This window comes from Xenopus laevis, chromosome 2S (assembly GCF_017654675.1).
Source record: "Xenopus laevis strain J_2021 chromosome 2S, Xenopus_laevis_v10.1, whole genome shotgun sequence".
Classification (NCBI taxonomy): Eukaryota; Metazoa; Chordata; class Amphibia; order Anura; family Pipidae; genus Xenopus; species Xenopus laevis.
Window position 1 is genome coordinate 53,738,076 of NC_054374.1, and position 16,589 is coordinate 53,754,664.

Consider the following 16,589-nt stretch of genomic DNA (forward strand, 5'->3'; position numbering starts at 1 on the left):
ACGCTGGCGTAGTTTCGCTAGTGTTACTTCGCAACCTTACGCCAGGCGAATCTTCGCTAGCGACGAAACTACGCAAATTCACTAACTTGCGCAGTGTAGCGAACGCTACCTTTTACGCTAGACTTCCTTCGCCACCTCAGACCTGGCGAAGCGCAATAGAGTAGATAGGGATTGTTTCAAAAAAAGTCAAAATTTTTCTAAGTCCCAAAAAACGCTGGAGTGTTTTCTACATCATGGCTGATAGGCTGAAAAAGATCGAAAATTTTTTGGGGCTCCCCTTCCTCCCCCCTACTTTTCCTGACTCATGGCAACTTACCTAGACAGTGGGCACATGTGTAGGGCAAAATAAAATTTTTATTTGCAGATTTGAAGGTTTTCTAGGCATTTGTAGTGCAGATACGTGTTCCTCCATTGAAATTTGAATTTCGCGCCGTATGCAAATTAGCCTTCGCTAGCGCAACTTCGCTTTATATAGCGAAACAACGCTAGCGCAACTCCGCAACCTTACGCTACCCCTGTGCGCAACTTCGGATTTTAGTGAATTTGCGAAGCGCTGGCGAAACTACGCCTGGCGAAGTGCGGCGAAGTGCGGCGAAGTTGCGCCTGGCGCAACTTCGCATCTTAGTGAATTTGCCCCTAAATGCCTTCTTCTCTTTATAGAGATCTGGAAGTGTCTGCATAAGCAAAACCCAAAGTAGATGTGTCATTGGAGCATTAGATGGTATTACCAGCAAGCGAAGTATTTTTGAGAAAGATGATAAACCTACAAATAAAGCTCCCAGTACTACCAAAAAGGTGAGAGACCAAAAGATATTTATTATTGAAATACTTTTTTTTAAAACTTATATTGAGGGGCATTTATTGATTATTGTTGCAAAGTTATCACACATACTGCAAAAGCAGAATGAATGCCCAATATGTTTGTGAAGGTTACCAATATCCCCTTTCTCATTCTGCACTTAAGTATAAATATTTGTGCACTTAGCATATCTAAACTGTTCAGCTCAGAACTGGACAAATAGCTGCATAGTAGGTGTGCATATGGTATTTGACAACTATAAACACAAGCACATGTGTACACACATTGAAAGATAAGAAAACTAACATACAAATGCAAACATTAATATATATCACACAAGCACGCATACTATTTTGCCATCTAAACTGATATTTGGTGTTAAAGGCACAGTTCAGTGTAAAAATAAATATTGTATACATAGATAGCCCATGGAAAATAAAATATAGTTAGCCAAAAATGTAATCTTTAAAGGTTGGAGTGAGTGGATGTCTAACAGAACACAACACAACTGCTTTTCAGCTAACTCTGTTAGTCAGTGACTTTAAGGAGGGTCACATGGGACATAACTTTGAGTGTGCAATTAATCCTTAGCATATAGGTCAGATTCAAAAGCAAACAGTTAAAGGGATACTGTCATGGGAATGCACTGAAATCCATTTCTCAAAAGAGCAAACAGATTTTTTTATATTCAATTTTGAAATCTGACATGGGGCTAGACATATTGTCAATTTCCCAGCTGCCCCGAGTCATGTGACTTGTGCTCTGATAAACTTCAATCACTCTTTACTGCTGTACTGCAAGTTGGAGTGATATCACCCCCCTCCCTTTTCCACCCCAGCAGCCAAACAAAAGAACAATGGGAAGGTAACCAGATAACAGCTCCCTAACACAAGAGAACAGCTGCCTGGTAGATCTAAGAACAACACTCAATAGTAAAACCCATGTCCCACTGAGACACATTCAGTTACATTGAGAGGGAAAAACAGCAGCCTGCCAGAAAGCATTTCTCTCCTAAAGTGCAGGCACAAGTCACATAACCAGGGGCAGCTGGGAAATTGACAAAATGTCTAGCCCCATGTCAGATTTCAAAATTGAATATAAACAACTTTGTTTGCTCTTTTGAGAAATGGATTTCAGTGCAGAATTCTGCTGGAGCAGCACTATTAACAGATTCATTTTGAAAAAAATTTTTTTCCCATGACAGTATCCCTTTAAGGCCCATGTGTCCCATTTGCAGATCTCTTGGTTTCCACTGATTGGTAACCAGGCAGTAACCAATCAGTGGAAACCAAGAGAGCTGCAAAGCAGGAATTAGTGTTCTGGCTATTGTGTAAGACATCCAGTCACTCCAGCATTTAGATTACATTTTTGGTTAACCATTTATAAATAAAGAAAAAAGAAAAGAAAGAACCCCTCTTCTGACTAATAATTGGATGGATCACTTCTAAAAATCAAATTCAAAATTCCTCCACTTGCTAGATACTTTTAATTAATTGTATGATACGTGCTCTTTAAAATATAGATAGTGAATAGCTCAATTAATAAAAATTAATGAGTTAGCACTGAAGTAGCACCTTAACTTAATAACTATAATCTTATAGTTATTAAGTTAAGGTGCTACTTCAGTGCTAATTCATTAACTTGTTATAAAGGCCAGACTAAATCAAAACATTTCTGCCATTATTTCATTCCTTTACAATTAATTAACTACTTAAAGTGCATAGGTGTTAAAAAATAATAAATTAGTGCAAGTGCATTAGTCCAACCAGGGGCTTAAAGGAAAACTATACCCCCAAAATGAATACTTAAGCAACAGATAGTTTATATCAAATTGAATGACATATTAAAGAATCTTACCAAACTGGAATATATATTTAAATAAATATTGCCCTTTTACATCTCTTGCCTTGAACCACCATTTCGTGACTCTATCTGTGCTGCCTCAGAGATCACCTGACCAGAAATACTACAACACTAACTGTAACAGGAAGAAGTGAGGAAGCAAAAGGCAGAACTCTGTCTGTTAATTGGCTCATGTGACCTTACATGTGGTTTGTATGTGTGCACATTGAATCTTACGATCTCAGGGGGCGGCCATTATTTTTTAAAATGGCAATTTTCTATTTATGATTACCCAATGGCACATACTACTAAAAAAGTATATTATTATGATAATGGTTCATTTACATGAAGCAGGATTTTACACATGAGCTGTTTTACTCTAATCTTTTAATAGAGACCTACATTGTTTGGGTGGTATAGTTTTCCTTTAATAAACTGTGAAAAATAGTTGTTGAACCAAATTCATTAGCGATAAAACAATTACCCAGCAACTCAATCCGATATAAAAGCAGGAAAAAGGATATAAAGGAAGGTAGAGTTGTCCCAAAACTTTCTACCTATTATTTTTCTATCCCTGGGACACCACAAAGCAAAGAAAGGCAGGAAAACCAGGACTTTGGTCTCGATATTTAACTCTGGCCCTGTCTCATTAAAGAGCTATTTAACCTCACAAAACCACAAATCCTGGTCCCCTTGAGAATCCCAGTGCAGGATACAATAGACAGGGAAGAGAAGAGAGTAGAATTTGAGCGCTGAGGAATACGGAAAGGCAACATGGAACAGGCTCTCTTCAGACGAGAAACCTATTGGATTTTTAAAATGGATTTTTAAAAGTAGTTAATTAATTGTAAAGGAATGAAATAATGGCAGAAATGTTTTCATTTAGTCTGTCCTTTATAACAAGTTAATGAATAAGCACTGAAGTAGCACCTAAACTTAATAACTATAATCTGGTAACTCATTCATTTTAATTAATTGAGCTATTCACTATTTATATTTTAAAGAGCACGTATCATACAATTAACACTTTCTAGCAAGTGGAGGAATTTTGAATTTGATTTTTAGAAGTGATCCATCCAATTATTAGTCAGAAGAGGGGTTCTTTAAAGCAGTGCTATGTGTGTAGCAAGACACATGTAAATACGTTCTGTTTTGAGAAGGCTTTTCACTGCATGTTGTTGTGACATGTAAAGAGCTTTTTGGCTCCTTGTAGGACGTCTCATTCTAACCAGGTCAGTTTCTCTGCCCCACTGCTCTTAAAGTCCAACCCTTTAGAAAGCCATGTTCCAATATCCTGCACTGATGAGATCTAACAAAATCAAAACAGGCTGTCTGCAAGTTTGAATATATGGCTCTGAACTAGTTGGCTTTATCTGTGCTATAAAACCAATGGTTCTGTATGCATAGTTGGCCACAGGGACATAAAGGTGTGATTTGCATGTGTCTGCCCATAATGCCTTATGTAATAGTTAAAATCTCATTTTTGGTATTAAGGCGGTGTTATGTGTTTAGCATGAGACATGTAAATACCTTTTCAGAAGGCTTTACACTGCATGTTTTGCATTGTGATGGGCTTTTTGGTTCCTTTTAGGCCATCTCACCCTAACCAGGTTGGTTTCTCTGCTTGACAAAATGTAGGCGAGAAATTGACAGGACCCTTTGTGATATAGAAGACAAACAGAGCTTACTTACTTACTTACAGAATGCAGGAGGGAGACTGAAAAGGGTCCCTTTGGTGCAGCAGTCACAGAAGACAGAAAAGGAAAATGAAATGGTTCCCTCTAGTGCAGCCCACGGGCAATAGCTCTCAGACAATAATCAAAAGTAGCTGTTTCTTGACCTGTAAAGCATCTGACCACTTGCCTTTGTTAGATCCTTTGTCTGCATTAACAGGCACTGTGTCAGCCTCGCCTCATAGACTCGCATTTTTGCATCGAAATCCAGCAGTCTGGCTGTTTCTCTGCTTTAATTTATATGCAAGCTGAGAAACACCTACATGTTACCATAGCCTTAGTGACAAAATGTAGTAGGGAGACTGCTTGTAAGTACACAAAATAATTAAAAGTTTCTAGCAAGTGGAGGAATTTTGAATTAGATTTTTAGAAGTGATCCATCCAATTATTAGTCAGAAGAGGGGTTCTTTAAAGCAGTGCTATGTGTGTAGCAAGACACATGTAAATACGTTCTGTTTTGAGAAGGCTTTTCACTGCATGTTGTTGTGACATGTAAAGAGCTTTTTGGCTCCTTGTAGGCCGTCTCATTCTAACCAGGTCAGTTTCTCTGCCCCACTGCTCTTAAAGTCCTACCCCCTCAGAAAGCCATGTTCCAATATCCTGCACTGATGAGATCTAACAAAATCAAAACAGGCTCTAGTGCAGCCCACGGGCAATAGCTCTCAGACTATAATCAAAAGTAGCTGTTTCTTGACCTGTAAAGCATCTGACCACTTGCCTTTGTTAGATCCTTTGTCTGCATTAACAGGCACTGTGTCAGCCTGAATGTAGACTCATAGACTTGCATTTTTGCATCGAAATCCAGCAGTCCGGCTGTTTCTCTGCTTTAATTTATATGCAAGCTGAGAAACACCTACATGTTACCATAACCTTAGTGACAAAATGTAGTAGGGAGACTGCTTGTAAGTACACAAAGGGGTCTTTTAAAGAAAACAGCTTTACATTCCTGCTTTCCAAACATGCTTTGCTAGGTACTTACTTTTCACCCTACCGGATTATATAATATAATTTATGTAATAAATGTCATTTGTACAACATGTTATAAAGGCTAATCAGTTTGTAAATACTAACTGCCAATTTGTTGCAATGGGTTACTGGATCTAAGCAAACATTATATAACTCCATAAACTTTCCCAGCTGTTGTAACCCATGGGAACTAATCAAATGGAATAATTTTCTTGGCACGGTGCACTTCAAATGACCATCAGTCAGAATGTGAAGCTTTATACTCTGAGCACTGTCTAGAGTTATAATTTCTTCCATAGAGATTAGGGCATCGTCTTAAATTCTTTTCTAACTCACTTTACATTCTTGTTAACATATCCTGTATCAAAAATATGTTCTTCATTAAATTGCCTTAAATTCATGTCATGTTTTGTCACAACTTTGATGGTTTTACATTTACTGGATACTGTATTTGTCAGGATCTTACTCTTCCTGTTGCTGTTACCTCACGTATTAACCAGTGGGCCTGCAAAACCCAGGAGGATCCAACTGCTGCAGCAAGACCCAAGGTGAGTTATAACAGAAACACTGTGAACTACGTCAGGTTCTGAGACAATCTTAGTTGAAGGTAATTCAAGGTGCTACAAGATATATTTATTTGTTTGCAGGAAATCAGCATTGGTCATGTGTCCAATAAAAAAATGTTATGGCAAAAGAAATCTCAGTTATCAAGTGATACAAAGGTAAGCAGAAAACTACTTATAACAATACTACCACTGAACTTTTCAGTAGATGACTTAGGGGATGGACCCTGTTGTTATTTGCAAGCCACAAAAACTGTGACCAGAACCCACTCCAAATCTGTTCTTAGAGAGCACCCATACAAGTCACAGACCCTATCTTTTCCCCAAACCCACCAGTGATGTCAGGAACGAGGAGGGGCCTGCCACTCTGCCCCAGCAGAGAGAGTTGACCAGTAGATCACAGCAATGGTAATGCACAGGGGCCCAAGGTGGCAGATCTGTCAATACCAAAAGCTGGACCCACTCAAATCCACAGGGGTTTCAGATACATTTATACAATATTATTTTTGTTTTAGGTAATTAGAACAATAAACAGTAAAAATATGTGAGCTTAAACTTAACAGTTTGGATACTATTTTGTTTTCTATACTGATGAACGTTTCCAGTGATTTATTCACAGGGCACACAGGGCTCTGCACCCAATTTGGCAATTAAGATAAGTGCAGGGCGCATGGTGGTTTGCACCTGTGTTTGAACTTCATAAATGACCCCACAGGAAATGATCATACCCCATCCTTAAGTGACAACGTAGAGCTTAGTTGTGAAGAGGGCACACATGCTGATTATTCACAAAAGCATAAGATCACAATATATGTTGACTAGAAAGAAGGATGAACAGTGAACACACACACACACACAAAACAGAAATGACAGAGAAATGAAACTTAAAAATATGACATATTACATATGCACACAAAAATTCCAGGCCAAAACAGCCTTTAATAATCTTTACATCACTTGGTTAAAATACTTGGTTTTCTGCACAGCTAGCAGTAGAGCTTTATTATCCGTTTATCTTTTTTTTATCTGAAAATGACCTCACTGTGTAGAAATCTAGCTGGGACTTTGGTAACAGCCAGGGCCGAATTTCGAGTAGCAGCGCCCTAAGGAAGCATGGTCCCATGGCCGGCCACTTCAGGCATGCACGCCCCCCTGCTACCATCGCCACATGGTCCTAGCACCAACTATGCATGCACAATCACACGTTCAGGCACCTGTGCACTGGCGAGGTTTAAGTCCCCAGTGCTCCTTATGGATGCAGCTGGGCAGCATGGCGTCCCTAAATTTTTGCTGCCCTAGGTCCGGGCCTTTGTGGCCTCACCACAAATCCAGGCCTGCTTACAGCCAGTATCAGAAGCAAGTCAGTAAGCTAATTCTTGTAGCAACAGTTTGACATTAGTAATTCTTTAAAGGAGAACTAAACCCTAAAAATGAATGTGGCAAACAATGCCATATTTTATATAATTAACTTATTGCACCAGCCAAAAGATTCAGCTTCTCAATAGCAGCAATGATCCAGGTGTTCAAATTTGACACAGGTGGTCGCCATCTTCGAACGTTTCTACAATACTAACATGTTCAGTGGGCTCTGAGCAGCTGTTGAGAAGCTAAGCTTAGGGGTTGTCCCAATTATCAAGCAGAAAATGAGGTTGGCCTATAATGTAAGCTGATGCTACAAGGTTGATTATTAAATTCTGATGCTTAAATTCTGATGCTAGTTGCACTAGTTTCTGTGCTGCAATGTACAGTAGTAATTATACGTAATAATTACTAATCAGCCTTATATTGGAACATTTATATTCTATGTGTGCTACATATTTTGAGTTGTTCCCTATCTCAGTAACTGCCAGCAACACAGGTCATGTGCAGTGAATCAGCAGAAAAGAAGATGGGGGCTACTGCGACATCTTCAGAGGCACATATCTTCCCTGCTAAATGACTGTGGTTGCCTTGGACTGGTATAGAAGCCCAACACATAATGTACAGCATTACTTCTTTAGTTAAGCTTTAGTTCTCCCTTACTGAGGTAGTATAGTTAGGCACTTAGGCTGTTGTTAACACATTCATAAACTCAACACAACATCATCCATCTTTGCAAATGGATGATAAGAATAAACATTAGAAGCTTTTGTTTACAAGTGAGGGTATGAAGGTGCAAATACCTCCGGCACACTAAATACAGGAAGGATGAAAGAAAGGATCAGTGAACAAGTACCTACCCTAAAGCACATGTTCCAAACTCCACATTTCATTCACCATACCTTTATTAATTTATGTAAAAGCAGCTTTTGCTACCTGTCAGGTCTCACTCTATTGATTTGATTTCATATGCTGCTCTTTAACACTAAGAAATATATATATGACAACATTGTTTTTATTTTTTCCAGCTTTGATACACAGTAACCAAGAAGACCATTTGGACATTCCATTTTAGTTTGGTTTTTAAACAAATATCCTTCATGTGTCCTCAGTTGTTCTCCCCACTCTTATCTCCTTATTTAATATTTAGTTTAAAACAATGAGAATTAAATGACAATAACAAATTATATAATGAAAACAAATTCTAGAATTCTTCAATTACATCAGTGGTTACATCACATAAATATATTGCAAATATTACCAGCTGCAGTGGAATAATTATTATCACATATACAGCTATAATAAAATCAGTTCAAGGGCTCTACTTTTGACAACAAATGCTCCAGTTGAAAATAAAAATCACACCTCAATCCAATCTGGAATACAAGCATGTTAATAATGAAGATGACAATGAGAAAAGAAAAATATCTGTACAGCATCTTCCCCAGCATTAATTGGTAGGTTGGTCTGAAACTGAAAATTGGACACATATCCCTTATATGGGTAATATACGACATGATTTTAGATGTAATTCTTGCATGAAATAATGTTATATATTGTAAGCTTCTGGGATCCACAACAGACACTTTCTTCTTTTTAAGGCAGTTTTTTTTTTGTCAACTTCTTTTTATTTCTCTTTTGTATTTGCCATAAAGAAACAATAAACAACATTTAGAATTGCCATTTGCCGCTTCCATTTATCAAACAATGTGATTTGGTTATTTAGTCAATGTCAGTCTGTGGGGGGGAGGGGAGAAGTTGTCAAATAGATGCATAACCTCCATCAATTATTGGTACATTACCCATACAGGAACATTATCTATTACATACTATCTGCCTGCCTTACTACCATGTCTATCATATAGTGTAGACAGGAGAAAGTTCAACCAATTACTTGCCCTAGCCATCAAGGGCTATCCATTTTGCCCAGATCGCTTCAAATTTACTTGGGCAGTACCTAGAAAACGATTGAAGAAGCCTGCATGGCTTTCCAGTGGATCAAAATTAATTTCTTGACAAAAAACAACAGCTGTAGTAGTAGTAGTCTATCATATGTATTGAGGGGTAGTAATCCCTAGGATACTTAGGTTTGGTGTGGCCAGGGGCCCCCTACAAGTTAAAAGAAACCATTGGTGGCCAGGGCCCCTTACAAGTTAAAGAAAACCCAGACTGGTGACCAGGGTCCCCTACAAGTAAAAACCCCACAGATGGCCAGCCCCCCCACAAGTTAGACAAAAACATTGGTGGCCTGCTCCCCCAGTTTAAAAAAAATGGTGCCCAGGGCCCCCAAATTGGCAAGAAAAGATTGACAGTCAGGCCTCAAACAAATAAAACAAAAAAAAATCACTGGCTAGCCCCCTCCACTAGTAAAAAAAATTGGTGACCAGGCCCCCATAAAATAAAAAAAACATTGGTGGCCAGGGTCCCCATATAAAGTTAAAAAAGTGCCCAGGGGTTTAAAAAACAAAAAAAATTGGTTCAGTGGAACGTACCTTACTTCTTCCCCGGCTGCTTTCTACTGTGGCTCGGCTCCTTTCATCATCATCGGCTCAACTCCTTTTGGTGGCTGCGTCTCAGCATTAGACCGCTGTAGAGATTAGATGTTAGATGGCTTAATCCCTCTACTTTAAGAAGCCTGAGTTCTTTAAGGTTCTTTAAGTTGCACAGTGTGATCCAGGAATTGCACTGAGAATGCATGCTTTAGTTGGAGATACCAGAATAGGTAGTGATTTGGCAGATTATGGTCACTTTTTAGCTGGTCAAAGGTTTTAAGAGTTTTGCCATGTAGGATATGTCTGATCTCTGTAATTTGTTTAAATCAAATTGGGAGCAGAAGTAGTAAATACTATTAGTAAGCATGTTGGAGACCTCTAGTGACCAAAAAGAGGCAAAACCACAATCTCAATAATTTCTCCAAAACATGCTATTCAATAAAAAATATATTTTATTCACATCAGTAGTTAAAAAACATGTATAGTAATCCCTCTAACGCCTAACGCGTTTCATGCTTACCCAGCACTTAGTCATAGGCAGAATCCCTTTTTTTTTTTTTTTTTTTTTTTAAAATATTTTATTCATATCAGTAGTTAAAAAACATGTATAGTAATCCCTCTAACGCCTAACGCGTTTCATGCTTACCCAGCACTTAGTCATAGGCAGAATCCAACTAGTCTCTCTTCTTTAGTTCCTTAAATACTAGCACATATAGTCCCTCCCCTTAGTAAAACCAATCACATACATATGTTACAAATGCCATATATCATCCATTCTGCCTATGACTAAGTGCTGGGTAAGCATGAAACGCGTTAGGCGTTAGAGGGATTACTATACATGTTTTTTAACTACTGATGTGAATAAAATATATTTTTTATTGAATAGCATGTTTTGGAGAAATTATTGAGATTGTGATCTCTGTAATGCCTTTATTGGCCAAGATGCTTGGGACTGGGATCTGGAGGAACTGTTCCAACAGTCTGTTGTTCCAAAGTGGCAGTGCTGGGGACCATTGGTTCAGGTTTATATAGGCCTTTTTTGCCACGATCTGCCAGCATTTGTATGTGGATATGATTGTTACTGAAAGGCAACTGTGTGGTCATGGTCCGGTAAATGGCAGAGTCTAGAGCCATTCCTCTGATCCCATTATATGCACTTCCAATGTCATTACTCTATTGGCGAGTTCTGCGACTAGATAGTAGTTTCTAAAATTAGGGAGGGCCAGACCACCTTTAATCCACGGAGCCTGCATAATTGCTCTCGCCAGCCTTAATTTGGAAGTGGGCCAGAGGAGGGTATGAAGCAGCTTGTTAAAGGAACAGTAACATCAAAAAATGAAAGTTTTTTAAAGTAATGAAAATATCATGTAAGTTGCCCTGCGCTGGTAAAACAGATCTATTTGCTTCAGAAACACTACTATAGTTCATATAAACAAGCTGCTGTGTAGCAATGGCGGAAATTGAAAAATGGCTATATGGCACAGGTTAACTAATGGATAACGGATAACACCATTAGACAGACAGAGCTTATCTGCTATCTGCTGTGTAACCTGAGCCTTTTCTTATTTGAATGGCTGCTCCAATTGCTACACAGCAGCTTGTTTATATAAACAATATTAATGTTTCTAAAGCAAACACACCAGTTTTACCAGTGTGGGGCAACACTGCATTATATTTTCATTACTTTAAAACACTTTTATTTTTTGACGTTACTGTTCCTTTAATGTCATTGAACCACTTAAGTGGAATGTAAGTTGGAGCATTATCTAACACATATAATAGTTTGGGTAAACAGATCATCTTTATTAGGTTTACTTGGCCTACCAAAGATAGAGGTAGTGCTGCCCAGGCAGCTGTTTCGGCTTTAAGGTTTGTTAGGATGGGTTGTAGATTTAACACAAAGGTAACTTATCTAGCGAGATTTACTATACCAAGATATTTCATTTCAGTCACCCATTTCAGGGAATGGTCCACTCTGGGGCAAGGGTTAGGGTCAATTGGAAGAATACTGAATCTGTTTCAATTGACACTTAGGCCTGAGTATTCCCCAAATTGTTTCACCAGCTGTAATAAATAGTCTATGGAGTGGTTGGTATCTTCAAGGTAAACTATCCTATTGTCAGCATATTGTCAGAAATTATTTCCTTCCTATTGCCAATTTGTAGCCCACTGATATTGGGGTTGCTTCTGATTATAGCTGCTAGGGGTTCAACTGCCATAGCAAATAACAGTGGGTGTCCCTGTCTGGTACCTCTAGTGAGTCAGAAGAGTGTTCATACATGTTTGTTTGCCAAGATGAAGCTTGTGGGGAGTCATATATTAGTTTTACCCATGAAATGAATTTGTTGCCAAAGCCGAATTTGGTTGACACTTCAAATAGATATGGCCACTTGACAGTGTCGAATGCCTTTTCCGTGTCAAGGGAGGCGATCGCACTTAGTTTGGCGTTGTCATGTCTGATGTGTACATTGTGAAACAAATGTCTGATATTTGTATATGTGGACCTGTTAGATATAACCCTTCTTGATCTGGGTGTATTCCATTTTTCAATTACTAGTTTTTGGTGGTTAGTTGAGTCAGTATTTTGGTGTCCATGTTCAGCAGTGATATGGGCCTGTAGGAACTAAATTGTGAAGAGTCCTTATCTTGCTTAAGGATTAATATTATGGTTGCCTGATAAAATGATTGTGGAAGTGAGTTGGTTCGGGAGGCTGAGTGGAGAAGGTCAAGTAGCTTTTACCAGGTAGACTGTCTGGGAATGGTGCTTTTGAGGTGGGGAAGGAGGTGATAGCACCTTCCATCTCCTCTAGGGTGAAGTCAGCATCTAGTTCAAGGCATTGTGTAGTGTCTAAGGTGGGGAGCGTTGCTGCCTGTAAATATTGCTTAATCTCTGTTTCAGTTTGGTTAGCTTGGAGGTGTACAGTTGGGTATAGTAATCTGCAAATAACACAGATTTTCAGTGGGTCGGTACTGTTTGTGCCATCTGCTGTTGATAGGTAGGATATCAAGGTAGACAGATGTAGCTCTTTAGTTAGAAAGGATATATGTTTTGCTTTCTTATCTCCGTGTTCATATAATTGGTGGGCTCTGTTTTGTGGTGTCTAGGTGTAAAAGTTTTAGATCTCTTTGTGTTTTTTTCAGGTGAGTTTGTGTGTCAGCTGTAGGGCTTTTTGTGTGGGTTTGTTCAGCTTGAGATGCTTCTGCCTCTGCTTTTGCTATATTGTGTCTGTTCCATGTTCTATGGGCTTTGATCATTGAGATATATGCCCCTCTAGTGTATGTTTTATATGCATCCCACATTATGTTTAGGCTAGTTTCAGTGATATTGGTTAGCCAGAATTCCGTGTGGCAGTTGCGAAATTCTGCCTGTAATTCTGCAAGTATTATCCATCGACTTCCCAGTCTCTATTGCCTTTGGGAGCTAAGTATAGTGTGACATGTTTGTACTATTGTATCCTTAGTTTGGCTGGGTACAACATTACATACGTTACGTTGTTGTTCCTGAGTCATTTCTTGGCTCTGGTGAATCTGGCCCTTTTTTTGTATCCCGGTCAAAAAGTCTGGGTAAAGCGATATTTTTTTGCCCTGGTATTGTATGTCCCCTATGCACCTTGCAGCAGCTAAGGCTGCGTCATGGTCCTTATACTTTAGAAGTTTTGCCAGGAATGAGAATGGAGGGGGCCCTGGAAAGCACTGACTTGGTTGGGACTCTGTGCACTCTCTCTACCACCAGGTAGTTGGACAAGGTGGACTCACCCAGGTGTTGTTTCAGTCATTTTCAGGACCTCTCCCCACCATCTTGGCTTGCATATGTGCTCAGCTTTTGGGCTATTTTGTGGCCCATTCTTACCCCCCATCGGTGCTCGTGGGTCCTCAATAGGTATGCACATGTCGCACATTAATTAATGCTGATTATAGAACCTTTATATTGCCTGAATAAAGTGTACTGTGTATTATTTCAGGATACAAAACACAAATCATAAAAATAAATCCTGCCCACTGGGTGCTACCTTCATAGGTTTGATGAGTTCCCTCACTAGACTGGGTCCCTTGTAGACTACCAGTAAAAACACATATGTTGGGGTCACCCCGGTATTCTGGGGATTGCTCAGCCTCCTGGGTTTCCTCAGTCAGATAGACTCTCTCACTTGGTCATGGGGTCCCTCTGCTCCTTGCAGTTGCAGGCAGCACTCCCAGCCTCTTTGGGAGTTCCTCACACAGGTAGCTAACCTTTCTGCTCTGTGTCCTGCTTTGAGAGAGCTTCCTAACAGTCTCATTGAAACAAAATACTTTGCCACAGGACAGCCTTCCTGTGGAAACTGAGCTCTAATATGCGAGCTGGCTTGCCTGTTCCTTCCAGAACACTCAAGCTTCCAGAATCTGGCCACCAAAGTCTTTAAAGAGAGAAACTATTCTCTGTTTATTAACACCCTTCCTGTTGCCTACATCTTCTACTGGGGATAAATCAAAGGAAAAACACACATTTTTAACCATTTCCTTGGTCACTCTACCACAATATATTAAGGGCACTTGCATCCAAAGCTGCTCATTGCCCATCCTCACATTTGCACCGCTGGTTCTGTTCCACATCCTCTTGCAAATCACGTGCAGAGGAAGACTAACGCTATCGCCAGCTTGAATTGGTAGCACACAACATTTTAACACAGAGTGCCAGAAATTGCAACATCAGACTGCCAAAGATTTTTTTAAAATTCATCAGCCACAATTACATCGGACTTGCACATTGCAAACTGCACTTGCACTAGTAAATGAGCTCTTCTAAGTATAGCACTAACATATCTGTAGAAATAAGTCAAATCAACTTGACTTGCTTTGTTTTTTTTCCTTGAAGATGTTTCACCAGTCATCCAACTGGCTTTCTTAAATCAGAATAACTTGTACATAGGATCTTGCTTCTGAATATATCCTCTGGAATGTTGCTCCAATCAGCATAATCTGTTTATCATAATCCACAATGATGTCATCATTAGTTGTTGATTGTATTAGCAAAATTGGAACTTTAAAGTGGTATTAAACCTTCCAGGGAGAGGTGCCAAAACAGCATTGTATGTGGCATAAAATAGATTTCAACCCCCCCCCCCCCCCCTGCTTCCATTCAAACTTTGTTTTTCAGTTTTTACATATATGGCTTCTTTAATACCTCTTTTGAACCAGTCACTCTCCCGGTTTAGAATCTGGACCTAGCAGTCTTCAAATGTGTGTCGTTTTTCTTTTAGATGTAGGCACACAGCTGAGTCCTAACCAGAGGAGCTGGCTCTTCTGTGCTGTGCCATACGCTGGTCTAACTGTTGTTTGATTTCTCCCACATATAAATCAGAGCACTCCTCAATGCACTGCATACACAATGTTACTCTTATTGTGCTTTGGGGTTGGGTCTTTTGGGTGAACTAGTTGCTGCCTCAGTGTGTTGCTGGGTTTAAAGCAGATAGGGGTGTGGTGTCTTTCCAACACCCCAGCTACATATAACATAGTAACAGAGTAACATAGTAACAGAGTAACATAGTACATTAGGTTGAAAAAAGACACATGTATATCAAGTTCAACCTTTTAACCTGCCAAACTGGCAGTTGATACAGAGGAAGGCAAAAAACCCCACCTGAAGCCTCTCCAGGCTAGTCCCTGGATCAACTTGTACTTTGAGCTATCTTCCATAACCCTGTATTCCCCCACTTGCTAAAATGCCATCCAATCCCTTCTTAAAGCTATTTAATGTATCAATCTGTACCACTGATTCAGGGAGAGAATTTCACATCTTCACAGCTCTCACTGTAAAAAAACCCTTGCAGAATATTTAGGCGGAACCTCTTTTATTCTAATCGGAATGGGTGACCGCGTGTCAGCTGGAAAGACCTACTGGTAAATAAAGCATTAGAGAGATTATTATATGATCCCCTTATACATTTATACATAGTTATCATATCACCCCTTAAGCACCTCTTCTCCAGTGTGAACATCCTCAATTTGGCCAGTCTTTCCTCATAGCTAAGATTTCCCATACCTTTTACCAGCTTAGTTGCCCTTCTCTGTACCCTCTCTAATACAATAATGTCCTTTTTGAGTGATGGAGACCAAAACTGTACGGCATATTCTAGATGGGGCCTTACCAGTGCTCTATAAAGTGGAAGAATGACCCCCCTCCTCCCGTGAATATATGCCCCTTTTAAAACAGCTCAAGACCTTATTTGTCCTTGATGCTGCTGACTGGCATTGCTTGCTACAGCCAATTTTATCATCTACAAGGACTCCAAGGTCCTTTTCCATAATGAATTTGCCTAGTGCAGTCCCATTAAGGGTATAAGTGGCTTGGATATTTTTACATCCCAGGTGCATGACTTTACATTTATCAACATTGAATCTCATTTGCCACTTAGCTGCCCAGATTGCCAGTTTGTCAAGATCCTGTTGCAAGGATGCTGCATCCTGGCTGGATAGTTTTGTGTCATCTGCAAACATTGATACATTGCTTACAATACCCTCCCTAAGTCATTAAGGAACAAGTTAAATAAAATTGGACCCAGCCCTGAGGGACCCCCTAAGAACCTTACTCCAAGTAGAGAATGTACCATTAACAACCGCCCTCTGTACCTGATCCTGTAGCCAGTTTCCAATCCATATGGAAACGACTTCATTAAGACCTTAGTTTAGAAAGCAGTCGTTTGTGGGGCACGGTATCAAACGCTTTGGCAAAATCCAAGTAGATCACATCTACTGCCCCCCACTGTCCAGCATCTTACTTTCCTCACCATAAAAAGCAATCAAATTTGTCTGACATTACCTATCCTTCATAAAGCCATGCTGATATTTGCTCATAATG

At 39.6% G+C, this 16,589-nt stretch overlaps 1 protein-coding gene across 1 annotated transcript in view; it reads left to right on the forward strand.

The window, feature by feature from the left end:
* The window catches only part of lad1.S (ladinin 1 S homeolog), an 85,042-nt gene extending 76,099 nt beyond the window's left edge, over positions 1 to 8,943 (forward strand). Inside the window, exons 9-12 of the mRNA XM_018249243.2 lie at positions 661 to 795; positions 5,799 to 5,888; positions 5,988 to 6,062; positions 8,291 to 8,943. Of these exons, the coding sequence (XP_018104732.1) occupies positions 661 to 795; positions 5,799 to 5,888; positions 5,988 to 6,062; positions 8,291 to 8,296 (306 nt within the window). The 3' untranslated portion in view covers positions 8,297 to 8,943. The remainder of the gene's footprint in view (positions 1 to 660; positions 796 to 5,798; positions 5,889 to 5,987; positions 6,063 to 8,290) is intronic.
* Positions 8,944 to 16,589: the final 7,646 nt, after the last annotated feature.